This window comes from Xenopus tropicalis, chromosome 9 (assembly GCF_000004195.4).
Source record: "Xenopus tropicalis strain Nigerian chromosome 9, UCB_Xtro_10.0, whole genome shotgun sequence".
NCBI lineage: Eukaryota > Metazoa > Chordata > Amphibia > Anura > Pipidae > Xenopus > Xenopus tropicalis.
In genome coordinates this window covers 1,684,033-1,700,000 of record NC_030685.2, presented here as the reverse complement: position 1 = coordinate 1,700,000, position 15,968 = coordinate 1,684,033, and the positions used below count along the sequence as shown (strand labels likewise).

The 15,968-nt window shown below is 46.5% G+C and overlaps 1 protein-coding gene across 1 annotated transcript in view; it reads right to left on the bottom strand.

Moving 5' to 3' along the window:
* Positions 1-15,968, bottom strand: part of LOC100496344 — a 32,510-nt gene that overhangs the window by 8,823 nt on the left and 7,719 nt on the right. Inside the window, exons 5-7 of the mRNA XM_031892857.1 lie at positions 11,938-12,243; positions 10,356-10,706; positions 7,398-7,703 (exon numbers count right to left, since the gene is read on the bottom strand). Coding sequence (XP_031748717.1) covers positions 7,398-7,703; positions 10,356-10,706; positions 11,938-12,243 — 963 coding nt within the window. The remainder of the gene's footprint in view (positions 1-7,397; positions 7,704-10,355; positions 10,707-11,937; positions 12,244-15,968) is intronic.

Below are 15,968 nucleotides of genomic sequence, written 5' to 3'. Positions count from 1 at the left end.
GCAGCTTTAGTGCCGCTGGGGGGGGGGAGCAGCTTTAGTGCCGCTGGGGGGGGGAGCAGCTTTAGTGCCGCTGGGGGGGGAGCAGCTTTAGTGCCGCTGGGGGGGGGGAGCAGCTTTAGTGCCGCTGGGGGGAGCAGTTTTAGTGCCGCTGGGGGGGGAGCAGCTTTAGTGCCGCTGGGGGGGGGAGCAGCTTTAGTGCCGCTGGGGGGGGGAGCAGCTTTAGTGCCGCTGGGGGGGGGAGCAGCTTTAGTGCCGCTGGGGGGGGGGAGCAGCTTTAGTGCCGCGGGGGGGGGGGGAGCAGCTTTAGTGCCGCTGGGGGGGGGGAGCAGCTTTAGTGCCGCTGGGGGGGGGGAGCAGCTTTAGTGCCGCTGGGGGGGGAGCAGCTTTAGTGCCGCTGGGGGGGGAGCAGCTTTAGTGCCGCTGGGGGGGGGGAGCAGCTTTAGTGCCGCTGGGGGGGAGCAGTTTTAGTGCCGCTGGGGGGGGAGCAGCTTTAGTGCCGCTGGGGGGGGAGCAGCTTTAGTGCCGCTGGGGGGGGAGCAGCTTTAGTGCCGCTGGGGGGGGGAGCAGCTTTAGTGCCGCTGGGGGGGGGGGAGCAGCTTTAGTGCCGCTGGGGGGGAGCAGTTTTAGTGCCGCTGGGGGGGGGAGCAGCTTTAGTGCCGCTGGGGGGGGGAGCAGCTTTAGTGCCGCGGGGGGGGGGAGCAGCTTTAGTGCCGCTGGGGGGGGGAGCAGCTTTAGTGCCGCTGGGGGGGGGAGCAGCTTTAGTGCCGCTGGGGGGGGAGCAGCTTAGTGCCGCTGGGGGGGGGGAGCAGCTTTAGTGCCGCTGGGGGGGAGCAGTTTTAGTGCCGCTGGGGGGGGGGAGCAGCTTTAGTGCCGCTGGGGGGGGAGCAGCTTTAGTGCCGCGGGGGGGGGGAGCAGCTTTAGTGCCGCTGGGGGGGGGGAGCAGCTTTAGTGCCGCTGGGGGGGGAGCAGCTTTAGTGCCGCTGGGGGGGGAGCAGTTTTAGTGCCGCTGGGGGGGAGCAGCTTTAGTGCCGCTGGGGGGGAGCAGCTTTAGTGCCGCTGGGGGGGGAGCAGCTTTAGTGCCGCTGGGGGGGGGAGCAGCTTTAGTGCCGCTGGGGGGGGGGGAGCAGCTTTAGTGCCGCTGGGGGGGAGCAGTTTTAGTGCCGCTGGGGGGGGGAGCAGCTTTAGTGCCGCTGGGGGGGGAGCAGCTTTAGTGCCGCGGGGGGGGGAGCAGCTTTAGTACCGCTGGGGGGGGAGCAGCTTTAGTACCGCTGGGGGGGGGAGCAGCTTTAGTGCCGCTGGGGGGGGGAGCAGCTTTAGTGCCGCTGGGGGGGGGAGCAGCTTTAGTGCCGCTGGGGGGGGGAGCAGCTTTAGTGCCGCTGGGGGGGGGAGCAGCTTTAGTACCGCTGGGGGGGGGAGCAGCTTTAGTGCCGCTGGGGGGGGGAGCAGCTTTAGTGCCGCTGGGGGGGGGAGCAGCTTTAGTGCCGCTGGGGGGGGGAGCAGCTTTAGTGCCGCTGGGGGGGGGCAGCTTTAGTGCCGCTGGGGGGGGGGGAGCAGCTTTAGTGCCGCTGGGGGGGTTTGTTCCCATGGTCGCTCTACAGTTTCTCCTCAAAATGGCTTATTTTCCTGAAAGCAAATGTCAAGTTTATGACAGACTAATACTATGTGACTGTGCAAAAGTGACTGCTGCATGTTGTCTGTCTCTTTTTGATGAGTGTCACTAACATTAAGTTAGTTAGTTATCATTAGTTCAAGTTGCCAACTTGCCACTACCAGGAGGAATTCCTCATATTCAATTTCAAGCTATGCAAAAATGCAGTTCAATTAACCCTTTGCCTTTTGACAGTTTTACTGCTTTTAAAGGACAACTAAAGTCTAAAATTGAAAATCAGTAGAAATGCTGTATTCTGTATACTGAACATAAACATAAACATTCTGAACTTACTGCACAAGCCCAGAGGCTGAGAAGCCTAATTACAGTAATGATTCATGCTTTCAAAGTTGTCCAGAGGGGGCCGCCATCTTGTTACTTTGTTAGACCATCTTTTGTAAGATTTAGGGCTTGCACATGCTCAGTGGGCTCTGGGCTGCTGTTGGGGGCGGAGCTTAGGGAACGTTGTAAATTATCAAACAGCACATCAGGTAATATCTGCCATAGAAGCTGATTAATAATTAGAATCATAATATGCAGCCTGCACTGGTTCCTGTGTTGCCCTGTAATGTAATGTGGGGTTTAGAGTTTTTGTTTAATAAAACATTTCCCAGCTCCCCAGAGCCAGTGGCTGCATAAATATGCAAAAGAATCCCCCAATGAGAATCCCAGCTGATGTGAGTAAATCCGGCTCCCTGTTCTCTGTTCCTGCAATTGGAGTTGGGAGCAATAAGCACAGTTTCCCAGCACTGAACAAGTCTGTCCCTTTATCCCCATGTCTGATTCCTGTGCCATATAATGACGGGAAAATGCCATCATTATCTCTATATGTAAGGTACCAGCAAGGGGCCTGACACAGTGCTGGGAATCTAAGAATTCTCATTGGTCAATGCTCTTGCATCTATAATTTTTTCTTCAACCTCTATAGAGTATTAGGGGGATTCCCATTGACGATACTGGCCAAATGATCCCATTGGCACAGAGACACAGGTGCATCATGGGTACAGGTACATATAAACTAGCGCTGCCCTATTATACACATTGGATTATAGCACATCAGGTACATACTTTTCTTAATCCAGCAAAAAAACTACTGTATTCTTGAGACAAAACAAAAAAATTCTGGATGCTATCATTCTACAAATAATTTAAATTGATATTTAGCTCAAGCTGAGAGTTATAACTCAACCAAAACACTTTTCAAAGCAAAGGGGTGCCATACACAGCCTGGGGGTGCCATACAGCCTGGGGGTGCCATACAACCTGGGGGTGCCATACAGCCTGGGGGGGCCATACAGCCTGGGGATGCCATACAGCCTGGGGGTGCCATACAGCCTGGGGGTGCCATACACAGCCTGGGGGCGCCATACACAGCCTGGGGGCGCCATACAGCCTGGGGGTGCCATACACAGCCTGGGGGTGCCATACACAGCCTGGGGGCGCCATACAGCCTGGGGGTGCCATACACAGCCTGGGGGGGCCATACACAGCCTGGGGGTGCCATACACAGCCTGGGGGTGCCATACACAGCCTGGGGGTACCATACACAGCCTGGGGGTGCCATACACAGCCTGGGGGTGCCATACAGCCTGGGGGTGCCATACAGCCTGGGGGTGCCATACACAGCCTGGGGGTGCCATACACAGCCTGGGGGTGCCATACACAGCCTGGGGGTGCCATACACAGCCTGGGGGTGCCATACAGACTGGGGGTGCCATACACAGCCTGGGGGTGCCATGCAGACTGGGGGTGCCATGCAGCCTGGGGGTGCCATACACAGCCTGGGGGTGCCATACAGACTGGGGGTGCCATACACAGCCTGGGGGTGCCATGCAGACTGGGGGTGCCATACGCAGCCTGGGGGTGCCATACGCAGCCTGGGGGTGCCATACGCAGCCTGGGGGCGCCCTACAGCCTGGGGGTGCCATACAGACTGGGGAGTGCCATACACAGCCTGGGGGTGCCCATACACAGACTGGGGGGGGGCCATACACAGACTGGGGGGGGCCATACACAGCCTGGGGGTGCCATACAGACTGGGGAGTGCCATACAGACTGGGGGTGCCATACACAGCCTGGGGGTGCCATACACAGCCTGGGGGTGCCATACAGACGGGGGGTGCCATACACAGCCTGGGGGTGCCATACAGACTGGGGGTGCCATACACAGCCTGGGGGTGCCATACACAGCCTGGGGGTGCCATACACAGCCTGGGGGTGCCATACACAGCCTGGGGGTGCCATACACAGCCTGGGGGTGCCATACAGCCTGGGGGTGCCATACACAGCCTGTTTATAATAGTGAGACACAAACTCTGAGCTCAGTGTCAGTCACTTTGCATATGCAAATCAGCATGCCTGGGAAGGAACATAGGGGCAGATTTATCAAATCACGAGTTTGAATCCCAAATGGGAAAAAATTCGGATTGGAAACGAAAATTTCTGAAGATCGCAAATATCACGAAAATACTTATGAAAAATTTGTATTAGTCACGATAATATCATTTTGGCGATCCGAAAGTCACAAAATTTTCATACCGAAAAACTTCAGAACCGTACCGAAGTTCTGTCAATGTTTCTATCCTTTCTAACAAGGTGAAAGGAGAACTAAAGTCTAAAATAGAAAATCAGTAGAAATGCTGTATTCTGTATACTGAACATAAACATAAACATTCTGAACTTACTGCACAAGCCCAGAGGCTGAGAAGCCTAATTACAGTAATGATTTATGCTTTCAAAGTTGTCCACAGGGGGCCGCCATCTTGTTACTTTGTTATACCATCTTCTATAAGATCTGGCTCCTGCACATGCTCAGTTTGCCCTGGGCTGCTGTTGGGAGGCGGAGCTTAGGGAACGTAGTAAATTATCAAAACAGCACATCAGGTAATATCTGCCATAGAAGCTGATTAATAATTAGAATCATAATATGCAGCCTGCACTGGTTCCTGTGTTGCCCTGTAATGTAATGTGGGGTTTAGTGTTTTTGTTTAATGAAACTTTCCCAGCTCTCCAGAGCCAGTGGCTGCATAAATATGCAAAAGAATCCTCCAATGAGAATCCCAGCTGATGTGAGTAAATCCGGCTCCCTGTTCTCTGTTCCTGCAATTGGAGTTGGGAGCAATAAGCACAGTTTCCCAGCACTGAACAAGTCTGTCCCTTTATCCCCATGTCTGATTCCTGTGCCATATAATGACGGGAAAATGCCATCATTATCTCTATATGTAAGGTACCAGCAAGGGGCCTGACACAGGGAATCAGCATTCTCATTGGTCAATGCTCTTGTGTATATAATTTTTCCTTCAACCCCCATAGAGAACTAGGCGGAACCTACAAATGATCCCATTGGCACAGAGACACAGGTGCATCATGGGTACAGGTACATATAAACTAGCGCTGCCCTATTATACACAGTTTATTACAGGATATCAATACAAACAAGCTTTAGCTCAGTATTTACACATAACTTGTTTACAACAGACTCCCAAATATTCCCATATCCCCATCCCCCAAAATATCAGCTCAGGAGATAATTGGGGCTTTTTCCAACCAAAACACATTCTGAATTCTCTCCTTCTACAAATGACTCTCTCTAACACTCACATTACACTGACCAAAGCAAAGGGGTGCTGAGCAGCCTGGGGGTGCCATACAGACTGGGGGTGCCATACAGACTGGGGGTGCCATACAGACTGGGGGTGCCATACGCAGCCTGGGGGTGCCATACACAGCCTGTTTATAATAGTGAGACACAAACTCTGAGCTCAGTGTCAGTCACTTTGCATCCTGGGAAGGAACATAGTGTTTGTGCAGAGGTTCCCCTGTACATGTTGTTCTGCCTATACACCTACTGGCACAGTTTGGCCTCTCCCCGTGTGTAATGCACACACACCCCCATGCAACTGCTTCATAAACACTTTGACAGAAGTTATTGGGCTGTGTGTGTGGGTGTATATAAAAGCCCCAGTGCTAAAGCTAGTAATATTCTGTACCTTAGCCCTGGGGGGGAGTGTAAGGGGCAGATACAGTCACTGTGTTACATACAGAGAAACCTTTCCAATGGGGCAGTTTATTCCCAGAGGGGCTGTTTGTAACAGCAAAGTGACTGGAACTTTTGTCACAGCTTCTGCCTCTGTTTCCAACCTTTGTAACTTATATTTGTTACACAGCTCAGTATTTGGGATCATTACAAGGGGGAAAGAAAAGTCCCACAATAAGGATTCAGCTAAAGTCTCGCCCCAAGCTCAAAGTGCCAGAGCAGGACTTCAGTTATTTAGGGAGCAGCCAGACAGGACTGTGATTGGTTGGCCTGTATGCATGTAGGGAACAGGCAGAGACTAGAGCAAGCAGGCAGGGGAAAGAAGAATATTGGGAGTCGCTCCCTAAGCTCAGTGACATCAGCCAAGAGCAGACTGAGCATGTGCAGTAGTTGGGCAAAAGATGGAGAGCTACTGTGGGCATCTTCAGGGGCATGGGGCTTTATTTCTATAATGCTTTGGTGGCTTTGGGCTGGAAGAAGGGCCCAAAACACATAACTAAAAACTTTTAGCCATATTCTTTTTTAGACTTTAGTTGTCCTTTATTGTATAAATGATGATGATGTTGATGTGCACATAATGCCAAAGCTTTTATTGTACTAAGTGATTACTACTAGTATAGTATTACTAGTATTTCATTATGCTTGATGACTTTGTTAGAACAGTCTTCAACAGTCTAATCTTCAACAGTCTACTCTTCAACAGTCTTCAACAGTCTTCAGCTGTCTTCAACTGCCTTCAACTGTCTTCAACAGTCTAATCTTCAACAGTCTTCAGCTGTCTTCAACTGCCTTCAGCTGTCTTCAACTGCCTTCAACTGCCTTCAACTGTCTTCAACAGTCTTCAACAGTCTTCAACAGTCTTCAAAAGTCTAGTCTTCAACTGCCTTCAACTGCCTTCAACTGTCTTCAACAGTCTTCAACAGTCTTCAACAGTCTTCAACAGTCTTCAACAGTCTTCAGCTGTCTTCAACTGCCAACTGCCTTCAACTGTCTTCAACAGTCTAATCTTCAACAGTCTAATCTTCAACAGTCTTCAGCTGTCTTCAGCTGCCTTCAACTGCCTTCAGCTGTCTTCAACTGCCTTCAACTGCCTTCAACTGTCTTCAACAGTCTTCAACAGTCTTCAGCTGTCTTCAACTGCCTTCAACTGTCTTCAACAGTCTAATCTTCAACAGTCTAATCTTCAACAGTCTTCAGCTGTCTTCAACTGCCTTCAACTGCCTTCAGCTGTCTTCAACTGCCTTCAACTGCATTCAACTGCCTTCAACTGCCTTCAACTGTCTTCAACAGTCTTCAACAGTCTTCAACAGTCTTCAGCTGTCTTCAGCTGTCTTCAACTGCCTTCAACTGTCTTCAACAGTCTAATCTTCAACAGTCTAATCTTCAACAGTCTTCAGCTGTCTTCAACTGCCTTCAACTGCCTTCAACAGTCTTCAGCTGTCTTCAACTCAGTATGGCATGTACAGTCTATGTGAATTCTGGACTTATTCAATTCAATTCAATATGTCTTCTACAACTCCTCAATCAATAAAAAGGCAGCAGTAACACATTAAACATCTTTTTCATTTTTTTTATAAAGTATAGCATAATAAAAAATTTAAAATCAATTTCAGTTACAGCTAGTCACATACATTCTTATTTTTTTGCCAACTAAAAAGTATTTACCATATATTCCAATAATTAATACCCCAAGTGGCAATAAATCTGCTTTACCTTCCTTATGCAGAATGATCCTCTCAATGGGGGTCCCCAGGGCCTCATGTTCCACTCGCAGCTTTATCTGTTTATCTTTGTTCCTAACTTTCCCCTTTGTATCACAGGAGCTGATTATCCTGTAGGTGCCGTCACTGTTAGGGTGGGACTCATTAGTGATACGGGGGGCTTCATACTCTTCATATTTGTCATCCTTCCCTTCCTTGTTCCGACTCCAAGTCACTGTAATGCCCTGTGGGTGGAACTGGTCTATTTCTGCTGTTACTTTATCCCCCATGTAAGTGATGCTCCTTATAACCGGGGCCCCTGGAAATAACAACCAATGAGAGAGTGAGGAGATCTCCCGAAATATCCCTGAGATTAACCAAGAATCTGCCCATTTATTAACATCTAAATAACCTGCTATACTGCAATGCAAACGCTAATAACAATACCGAGATCCCTACTCACTGGCACATACAGGGAAAGGCCCCCAACCTGCACCTCTTAGTGGAGATACTGTAGGGGGCTGCCACAGGAGGTCTATGACCATAAATGGTTCCAAAACATCCTTCTTTGAGTTAAGACTAAATTCGGACCCCAGAGAGGTACTAGAACTCTTAAGACAGGACCAATTCACCAAGAAGAAATTCCAGAAGTGGTCACTGTATGTGGAATAGGGCTGAAAACTACACCTTTAGGGCTACCACCCCAGGGGCCCCCACTGCAGCCACCACACCTCCCATAGGGGCCCCCACCACCAGCCTGAGCCCCTCCCCTAGCGCACCTAAATTAAACTTCCCTTCAGCATGCCGAGGGAGGGAGACCAGTGGCCTGGGGGAGCGCCCAGTGGGGATCAAGTCTGGGCCAATGGGGCCCACCAGGTTTTTTCCCAGTGCCCCACCAGTCCAGTCCAACCCTGGTTATGGCAGACCTTGTGGGAAGCATTGGCTGTCAGTGGGCACCTGGGTGCTAATAATGTGCAGGTCAATGAATGAGTAAATCCCTTCAGTCTCCAGATGTTGGATTCAAGAGGGAATTGCCACCAAATGAAGCCTGTAGATGTCTGGACACCAGGAAGGTCCTTATGTGAGAAGATCTATGAGCAGAGGTAGCCAGAAGGGCCACCCCACTGTCAGGTTAAAGGTCTCTGTAAACCAGGACTGACTGGGCCATGCTGGGGTAACTAGGAGAGTTGTGACTCTAACTTCATAGATTTTGGCCAGAATCATAGTTATTGGTAGTGAGGAGCGATTTTTTTCAGCAGGCATGGATTCGCAGCGAATTTCCACATTTTGCCATTGGCGAATTGTTTCACAAAACTTCAGTGCAAAATTCACTGCGGAAAAATTCAGGGCATGTAAAAAAACTCTATCAATTCTCATTGTTTTTTTATACCGAAATTCAACTAAACTCGTTTTCCCAAATGTCTAATACCTAAGAAAAGTCACAAAAAACTCACATTTTTTTGTGATGTTTTTGAACAAAATTCAGCAAAAGTTTCAAGACAAAAGAAAAAACTTTAAAGAAAAGATTCCTGGGAAGTTTCAAGAGTTTTTTGTGTTTTTTTTTATTTGTAAGCGCAGGAAAACTCTTACAAAATCGATTTTTATATGGTTTTCCTGGCTTATGGGGTTTCGTTTCATGCGGATTTTTACTTGTGCTTTTTCTATTTCGATCTAATAAATTACGAGGGATTTGTGGTTTTAGAGAAAAGACACTAAATGAGAATGTTGCTTTATAAATAAATGTTAATGTAATGTTAATAAATGAGCCCCCCCAATGTGTATCCAGTCTCTGCAGTTCAGCCGCGTTGGGGGGGGGGTTTCTCTGCAAATCTTGACTTATTAAAAGGCTTTTTTCCCCCTTTCCACTTAAACATTAAGTGGAATAAAATTTACACAAAATGAAGGAAAATTGCTGGAAAAGTCACAATCAAGGAATTTTTTTCAGCACAAACTGCCTGATTTTATATAATGGCACCACTTATTATTTACTTACAATATAGCGATTTTTAATTAAAAACATCATCAAAATGTTTTGACTAATTAATAGTTTTGCTGATGTCATTGCAAAGCTTTGATAGAAATAGATTTTCAGTAACATTAAAGGAGAAGGAAAGGTACAAACTCAGTCGCTTTATCAGAAAGGTCTATGTAAATACAGCCATAAGCACTCACAGAAACGCTGCACTCTGCATAACGAGTCCTCTATCAACAGAAACACATGGTTTCTTGTCTCCTTTTGTGTCACATGTTCTTCTGTGTCAGACTTCCTGCTCTCAGAAAAATTCCTCAGGGCACAAGTCTGCTCAGTTTGCTCTCCCCCTCCCCTTTCTCCTTTCTCCCCCTCCCCTCCCTTCTCTCTCCCCCTCCCCTTTCTCCCCCTCCCCTTTCTCCTTTCTCCCCCTCCCCTCCCTTCTCTCTCCCCATCCCCTTTCTCCTTTCTCCCCCTCCCCTCCCTTCTCTCTCCCCCTCCCCTTTCTCCCCCTCCCCTTTCTCCTTTCTCCCCCTCCCCTCCCTTCTCTCTCCCCCTCCCCTTTCTCCCCCTCCCCTTTCTCCTTTCTCCCCCTCCCCTCCCTTCTCTCTCCCCCTCCCAACTGTGCTTTGTAATCTGAGCTCCCAGCACCCAGAGCTGCAGCAGAGAAGCTAGATCTCCTCCCTTCTGGTGGGACAATGTGTGTGGCATTAATAAATACATTAGTGTGCCAGTCACTCGCACACAGGGCAGGCTCGGCAGCACATTGGCACTACCTGCCAGTACTCACAAGTGCGAGTATGTTTGTGCCTTACATGAACAGCATTGCTATACTGGAAATATTATGTATAATTAACTTTCATTAAGGGCAGTTGTGCATGGAAAAGAGTTGCAAGATTTGACTTTTACCCCAGATTGGGTATTTAGAAGGAGTTCCTTGAATCTGCCATATCATTGCCAGATCATTATTGCTTTATCTCATGTTCTCACTTTAACACTCACCTCCCACCCTGAGGGCCCCGATGCGTCTCTCTAGGGGTTCCCCCAGACTGGGGTGCCCCACCCGGCAGATAATTTGCACCCCCTGCTCACTTGCTAGTGACACAGAGACAATGAGGGCGGCTGTGCAGGAGAAGGTCCCATCAGCTTCTCTCTTCTGCTCCATCTCTGGGATCTTGTATTTCTCACTGGGAGACACAGAGAATAATTCCTGCCCCCCTGCTTCTCTCCTCAGCCATTTCACCTCCAGAGCATCAGGGAAATACCCCCAGATCTTACACTGGAATCTGCCCTCTGTGCCGTGTATCAGGTTAGGGGTAATTAACTCCTCCATCTGTGGGCGCCAGGGGAATTCTGCAAAAATACAGGGACACGGATAAGCCTAATGCTAATATCTGTAATGTATGAAAAACACATATTTATCAGTATTTCTGCTTGGTGGGGTACAAAAAAACTAAAACTAAACATTCAGTATCTGATGTTGTATCAGGTTGGGTATAAATGGTTTTTCATGATTTAATTGGGAAGCAGAGATCCCAGATGAGAGGGGAAGAGTAAATAGATGAGTTAAGGCTTTAATTAAACAAGGAGTGGGATTGGGGAGAAGTTGGGAATGAATGGGATGGAGAGGGCAGGTAGTGAGAGTGAGGAAACCTCAGGTCTATCTCTAATTCAGTCACAGGGGGAAGAACACAGAAGAGACTGGGGAGTGTTGGGGGAGAGGGAGGATGTTGATAAGAGATGTCATTTCTGATAGATCCCACAGAACCCCTGGTTTGGTCTCACTTGTACCAAATTCCTGTTAGTTTTAAAAAAGTGTCACTTTGTATTATTGCACGGAGGAATCCCTTCTAGGTACTTTTCTATTTCCTCTTGGTGAGCAACAGCAGTCCTCTGCTTTATGGCAAAAGTTGTTTCAGAACATACAGTATAAATAAAATTGTCCATACGTGGATAGATTCACTTGTTTGGACACCTCTCCAAATTGCCTGACTGCTCCCCATCATTTGGCCTGCAGATCCTATTGGTCAGAATGGCAATTTTTGTCCCCTTACATGGGCTGGCAGTTATGGAAGGAAACAGGGGCAGTTTTGGGTCAGCAAACTGAAAACCTTGTGTGCCATTAGCCTTTACCTGAAAGGGCCTTTAACACGTTGTGCCCAGTTTCTAATGATACCTGAGGTTTATTTCACAGTGAGAATGGAAGGGAAAGCTGAGTAAACTGAAGCACTTTGTAGTTATTTCTATATAACTATATTAGACTGGTGCGCTACATTCAACTCATCATATATATATAAAGCTTTTGGTCAGTTATGTGATGACAGAACAACATTCAGATCTGTGATAAACCTGAGTTCTTTCAATATAAATAAAAGTAAGTAAGACATTATCACTCTTTTTGGATTTTGGATGCATGACAGACCCATTAAGACACTGGAATAAAAATGTCACGTACCTACAGTATATAAAGCAGTACAAAAGCATCAAAATCTTCAATGATTAAAAAAAACTTTCCTTTGAAATAAATAGGAAAATATATTTGACAAGAGAGAAACACAACGTGCAACATAAAGGGTCTTGTTACCTGGATCTCTGGCAGAGAACTCCCGGGACCCCTGCCCGGCGCCGGATTGTTGGTTCCAGGTCACTCGCACTTTGAATCCTGGGTCTATGAAGAGTTGCCCCGGGATCTTACACTCACTCTCAGTATTGTAAGTATTGCTAGAATTGTGAGTAAATCTTTCACTGATGGATTCCAGATCCCGGTAGTAACCAAACCCACAGCTCCATCTGATCTGGATCCCTCTGGGGTAAAACTCTCGCAGGGTCAGGCAGCTCAGAACCTCTCCGGAGTCAGTCAGGGAAAGTGCCATGGAATCCTGGGGCTTCACTGGGAAATAACATGGAAATATGTGTCAGACACAGGATCATGGGCCACATCTCTCTATTCCCAAGACATGGCTGAAGGTTCCTACTGATTTATATTTGAGTCTAACAGTCATTTGTGCCACTATATCCATTAAATTCTCACTCTTCTTACTTTATCTCCCAAAACAATGGATTGTGGGGACATTTACCCTGAATAGTGGGAAGAACAGCTATGGTTGGCACAGGATTTCCCTCAGTATATAATATTTGTTGAGGAAACAATAACAAGTCTGTCCCCAGGGTTACAGATGGTGAAAATCAGCTAAAATACTCACAGCAAACTGATGAGTTTTTTGGAGTCAAACATTGTTGCTCCGACTACTAAAGCATTTTTCAGTCATTAATGTTTTACAGAAGCATTTTCACCAGGTCTGGCGGAAACCAATTGTAAAGTGCTGTAAGTTTGGGGGGAAATAGGTTTCTACTGAGTTATTTTGCCTTATCCTCTATGAGAATTTCATGCTTGAATTTAAGCTTGGCCTTTATTAAATACTCCCTACAGTTTATAAAAAGCCACGAGATGGAGAGATCGGCACCAGGAGGAAAAGGGAAGGGAATAAAATAAATATCTTCAGTTTTGCTCTCAAAAGAAGCTGTACGCGAGGGCCTTACCCAGTGAGATTGTGTTGTCCTTGGCTGAATGATCAGATTGTTTAACAATCATCTAAAAAGTATGACACCTTAAAAATGACTGTGTAAAAATAATTCAGTGGGGATTTCTGTACATTGACAAGATTTCAACTTTGGCCTTTTATGTTCCTGCTGATATTGTAGCAAGGATTTGGTTTAGAACTTTATACTTGAATAAATGGGGTTCATTCCACAACCAACATTATTAAAGCTGTTTGATTGGATCCCAGCACAATATTAGTGGGCTGCCCATAAAACCTTGTCATCGTTTGTTCGCCATTTACTTCAACAATTCAATAATTTTAATGGATTGTCCTGAAATTGGCTATTTGGCTATAGGAGATACTGCCATGTATGGCCTCCTTAATATCTGTAAAACTGTATCTGAAATGCTATCTACAGTAGGTTCCCTTCATGATGCCAACACAGCAGTCTTTGGATCAATCTTTAGCTATATGTGTTTTATAAGGTGCAAATCTTTCAAGTTAGCTATTGCCAATACAGCTACTCTGGGAGAGAATTCCACAAAATAATTGTTTAGGATGTGAGTATTTCTTACCTAAGATGAGGGAACAGTGTAGTTGTTCCTCTTTGGCTTTTCCATCACAGACAAACTTGCAGAACACGACCATATCCTTGTGCGCTGATACATCGGGGGTGAAGCTGAGGGAGGAGGTGACATTGTGTCTCCCGTCTGTCCCTGTTCTGTCTGTTCTTACAGTGAAATCCTGGTCCAGCAACATCTTCCCTTCTCCTTCTGCCTGAGGCTTATCCTCTGCTATAACCACCTTCGGGCCATCATTCCCCTGCACTGACCATATCACCCGGGGGCCCTTAGGGCAGTCAGAGGCCACACAGTACAGAGTCACCTTCTTCCCTTCCACCGTCTGGCTCCTGTGTATGTGACTCACCCGGAACCTCTGGAAATCTAACGAGACGGATCAGTATCAGTCATTGGGCCTGATTCACTAAAGGGCGATAAAACGTGCGCTATTCTTATTGTGCGCTAAAATTTTTACCGCCGCTTAATTTTGGCGATTTTTCGCACGATTCACTATAAGCATACTTGCGCTTTTTTACGCGCGATATTGCAAGCGTTATTTAACTCGCGAAAGACTATTTCAATGCGGTATTTGCCGGTACATGCGCTAAATTACGCGAATAATCGCCGAATATGAATGGTAGCATAGAAATAGTGTATAAAAATTGTCGAAGCATATAAATGGTGTATATAAATATTAGCCACATATAAATAGTAGATGCTTATAAATAGTAGCATATAAATAGTAGCATATAAAATGTAGCATATAAATAGATGCATATAAATAGTAGCCACTAGTGATGAGCAAATGTGTTCTGGTTTCTTTAGTGAAAAATTAGCAAATCTTTCGAAAGATCCCCGAAATGGCAAAAATGTTGTGCGGGCAAAAAAATTGTTGCCCGTGACTATTATTTTTTGACACTTGTATCAATTTTTGGATGTGCGGTGAATTTTTTTTCATGCATTTTGCCATTGGCAGATTGTTTTGAGAAATGCATGAAAAAATCCGCCGCGAAAAAAATTCAACGCACGTCCAAAAATTCGCTGCGAATCCATGCCTGGCGAAACATTTCATCACTTGTAGCCAAATAGAAATAGTCGCGCAAATGAACGCACGCCATGTTAGCCATACACGCCAATACTTGCAGAAAATTACTGTATTAAAAATGACCATTTCGCTGCAAACTGGCGGCTGCGTCACTCTGGGGGAAACACAGACTGAATAAATAACACTGTAAGTCCATATTTTATTGCAAAAACTCATTTACTGTACTTTTCTATAATTTTTCGCCTGCCTGTAGTAGGTGTTAATTTTCGTATAGCCGAATGCGATATTTAGCGCGCAAAAGTTATAGTGAATCATGCGATCGTATTCTTTTCAGCGCGGAAATTAACGCAAAACGGTAAAACTAGTGCGAGAAATAACCCATGCGAAAATGGTGAATCGCGCGCAAGTTATTTTGCGTTTTTTAACGCGAAAAAGCGTGCAATAATTTTTATCGCCCTTTAGTGAATCAGGCCCATTGTCTTAGACTCATTGCACATGGGGAGATTAATTACTTCCCAACCGCAGGGGGCAACTAATCTCCCTGAAATGCCTTCCCACTGGCACTAACCCTAATGTGAATCGCTGATGGGAAGACATTTGCAATGCTTTGTTTTTCTGAAATCGCCCAAAGTTTTTTTGGCAGACAACGAATCTCCCCATGTGCCATAAGCCTAAATGTAAGTATTTGCCCACCCTGGGTATGTAAAGGGCACCGATCAGTGGAACAGTGTTTACCCCAGTGGAAGGGCAGATTAATAGAGCCCACACCATGGCCGCCCACACTGGGAGCCCCTCCTGTTGCTGGGGGCATAGTGCCAGTTAGGGGCATTTTTTGCACAAAATGGTATTGTTTCCCCCAACCAGAGTGTGGGCTCTATTAATCTGCCCTTCCACTGGGGTAACTCTGTCCCACTGATAGGTGCCCTTTAGGGAGCACTGCCTTTGAACATACGATACACGGAGAGGCCGATGCCCGTTAGTCTCACCCTGACTGTACAGATCTGGCACAGTATTTAGTTATAACATTACACACTGGGTTCCATTTGATGAGAAAAGCTGACAAATCATTGTTTTTGCTCCTCAAATTGAATTACCTCCAAATTCACATTAATATATACTAGAAAGTTGTTAAAGGGGCGGGTCACCTTTCAGTTAACCTTTAGTATGTTATAGAATATTCTATTCCTAGCAACTTTGCAATTGGTCTATATTTTTGCATTATTTGCCTTCCTCACTGACCCCGGCAGCCAAAACCTATTGCTCTGTGATTCTACAATTTTACTATTATTGTTACTTTTTATTCTCATCTTTCTATTCAGTCTCTCATTCAAACCGCTGCCTGGTTGCTAAGATAAACAAGACCCTAGCAACCAGATAGCTGCTGAACAAATAGGTAAATAAATAAAAAATGAAAACCAATTGCAAATAGTCTGTAATTACCAATGTCTATGTCATACTACAGGTTCAT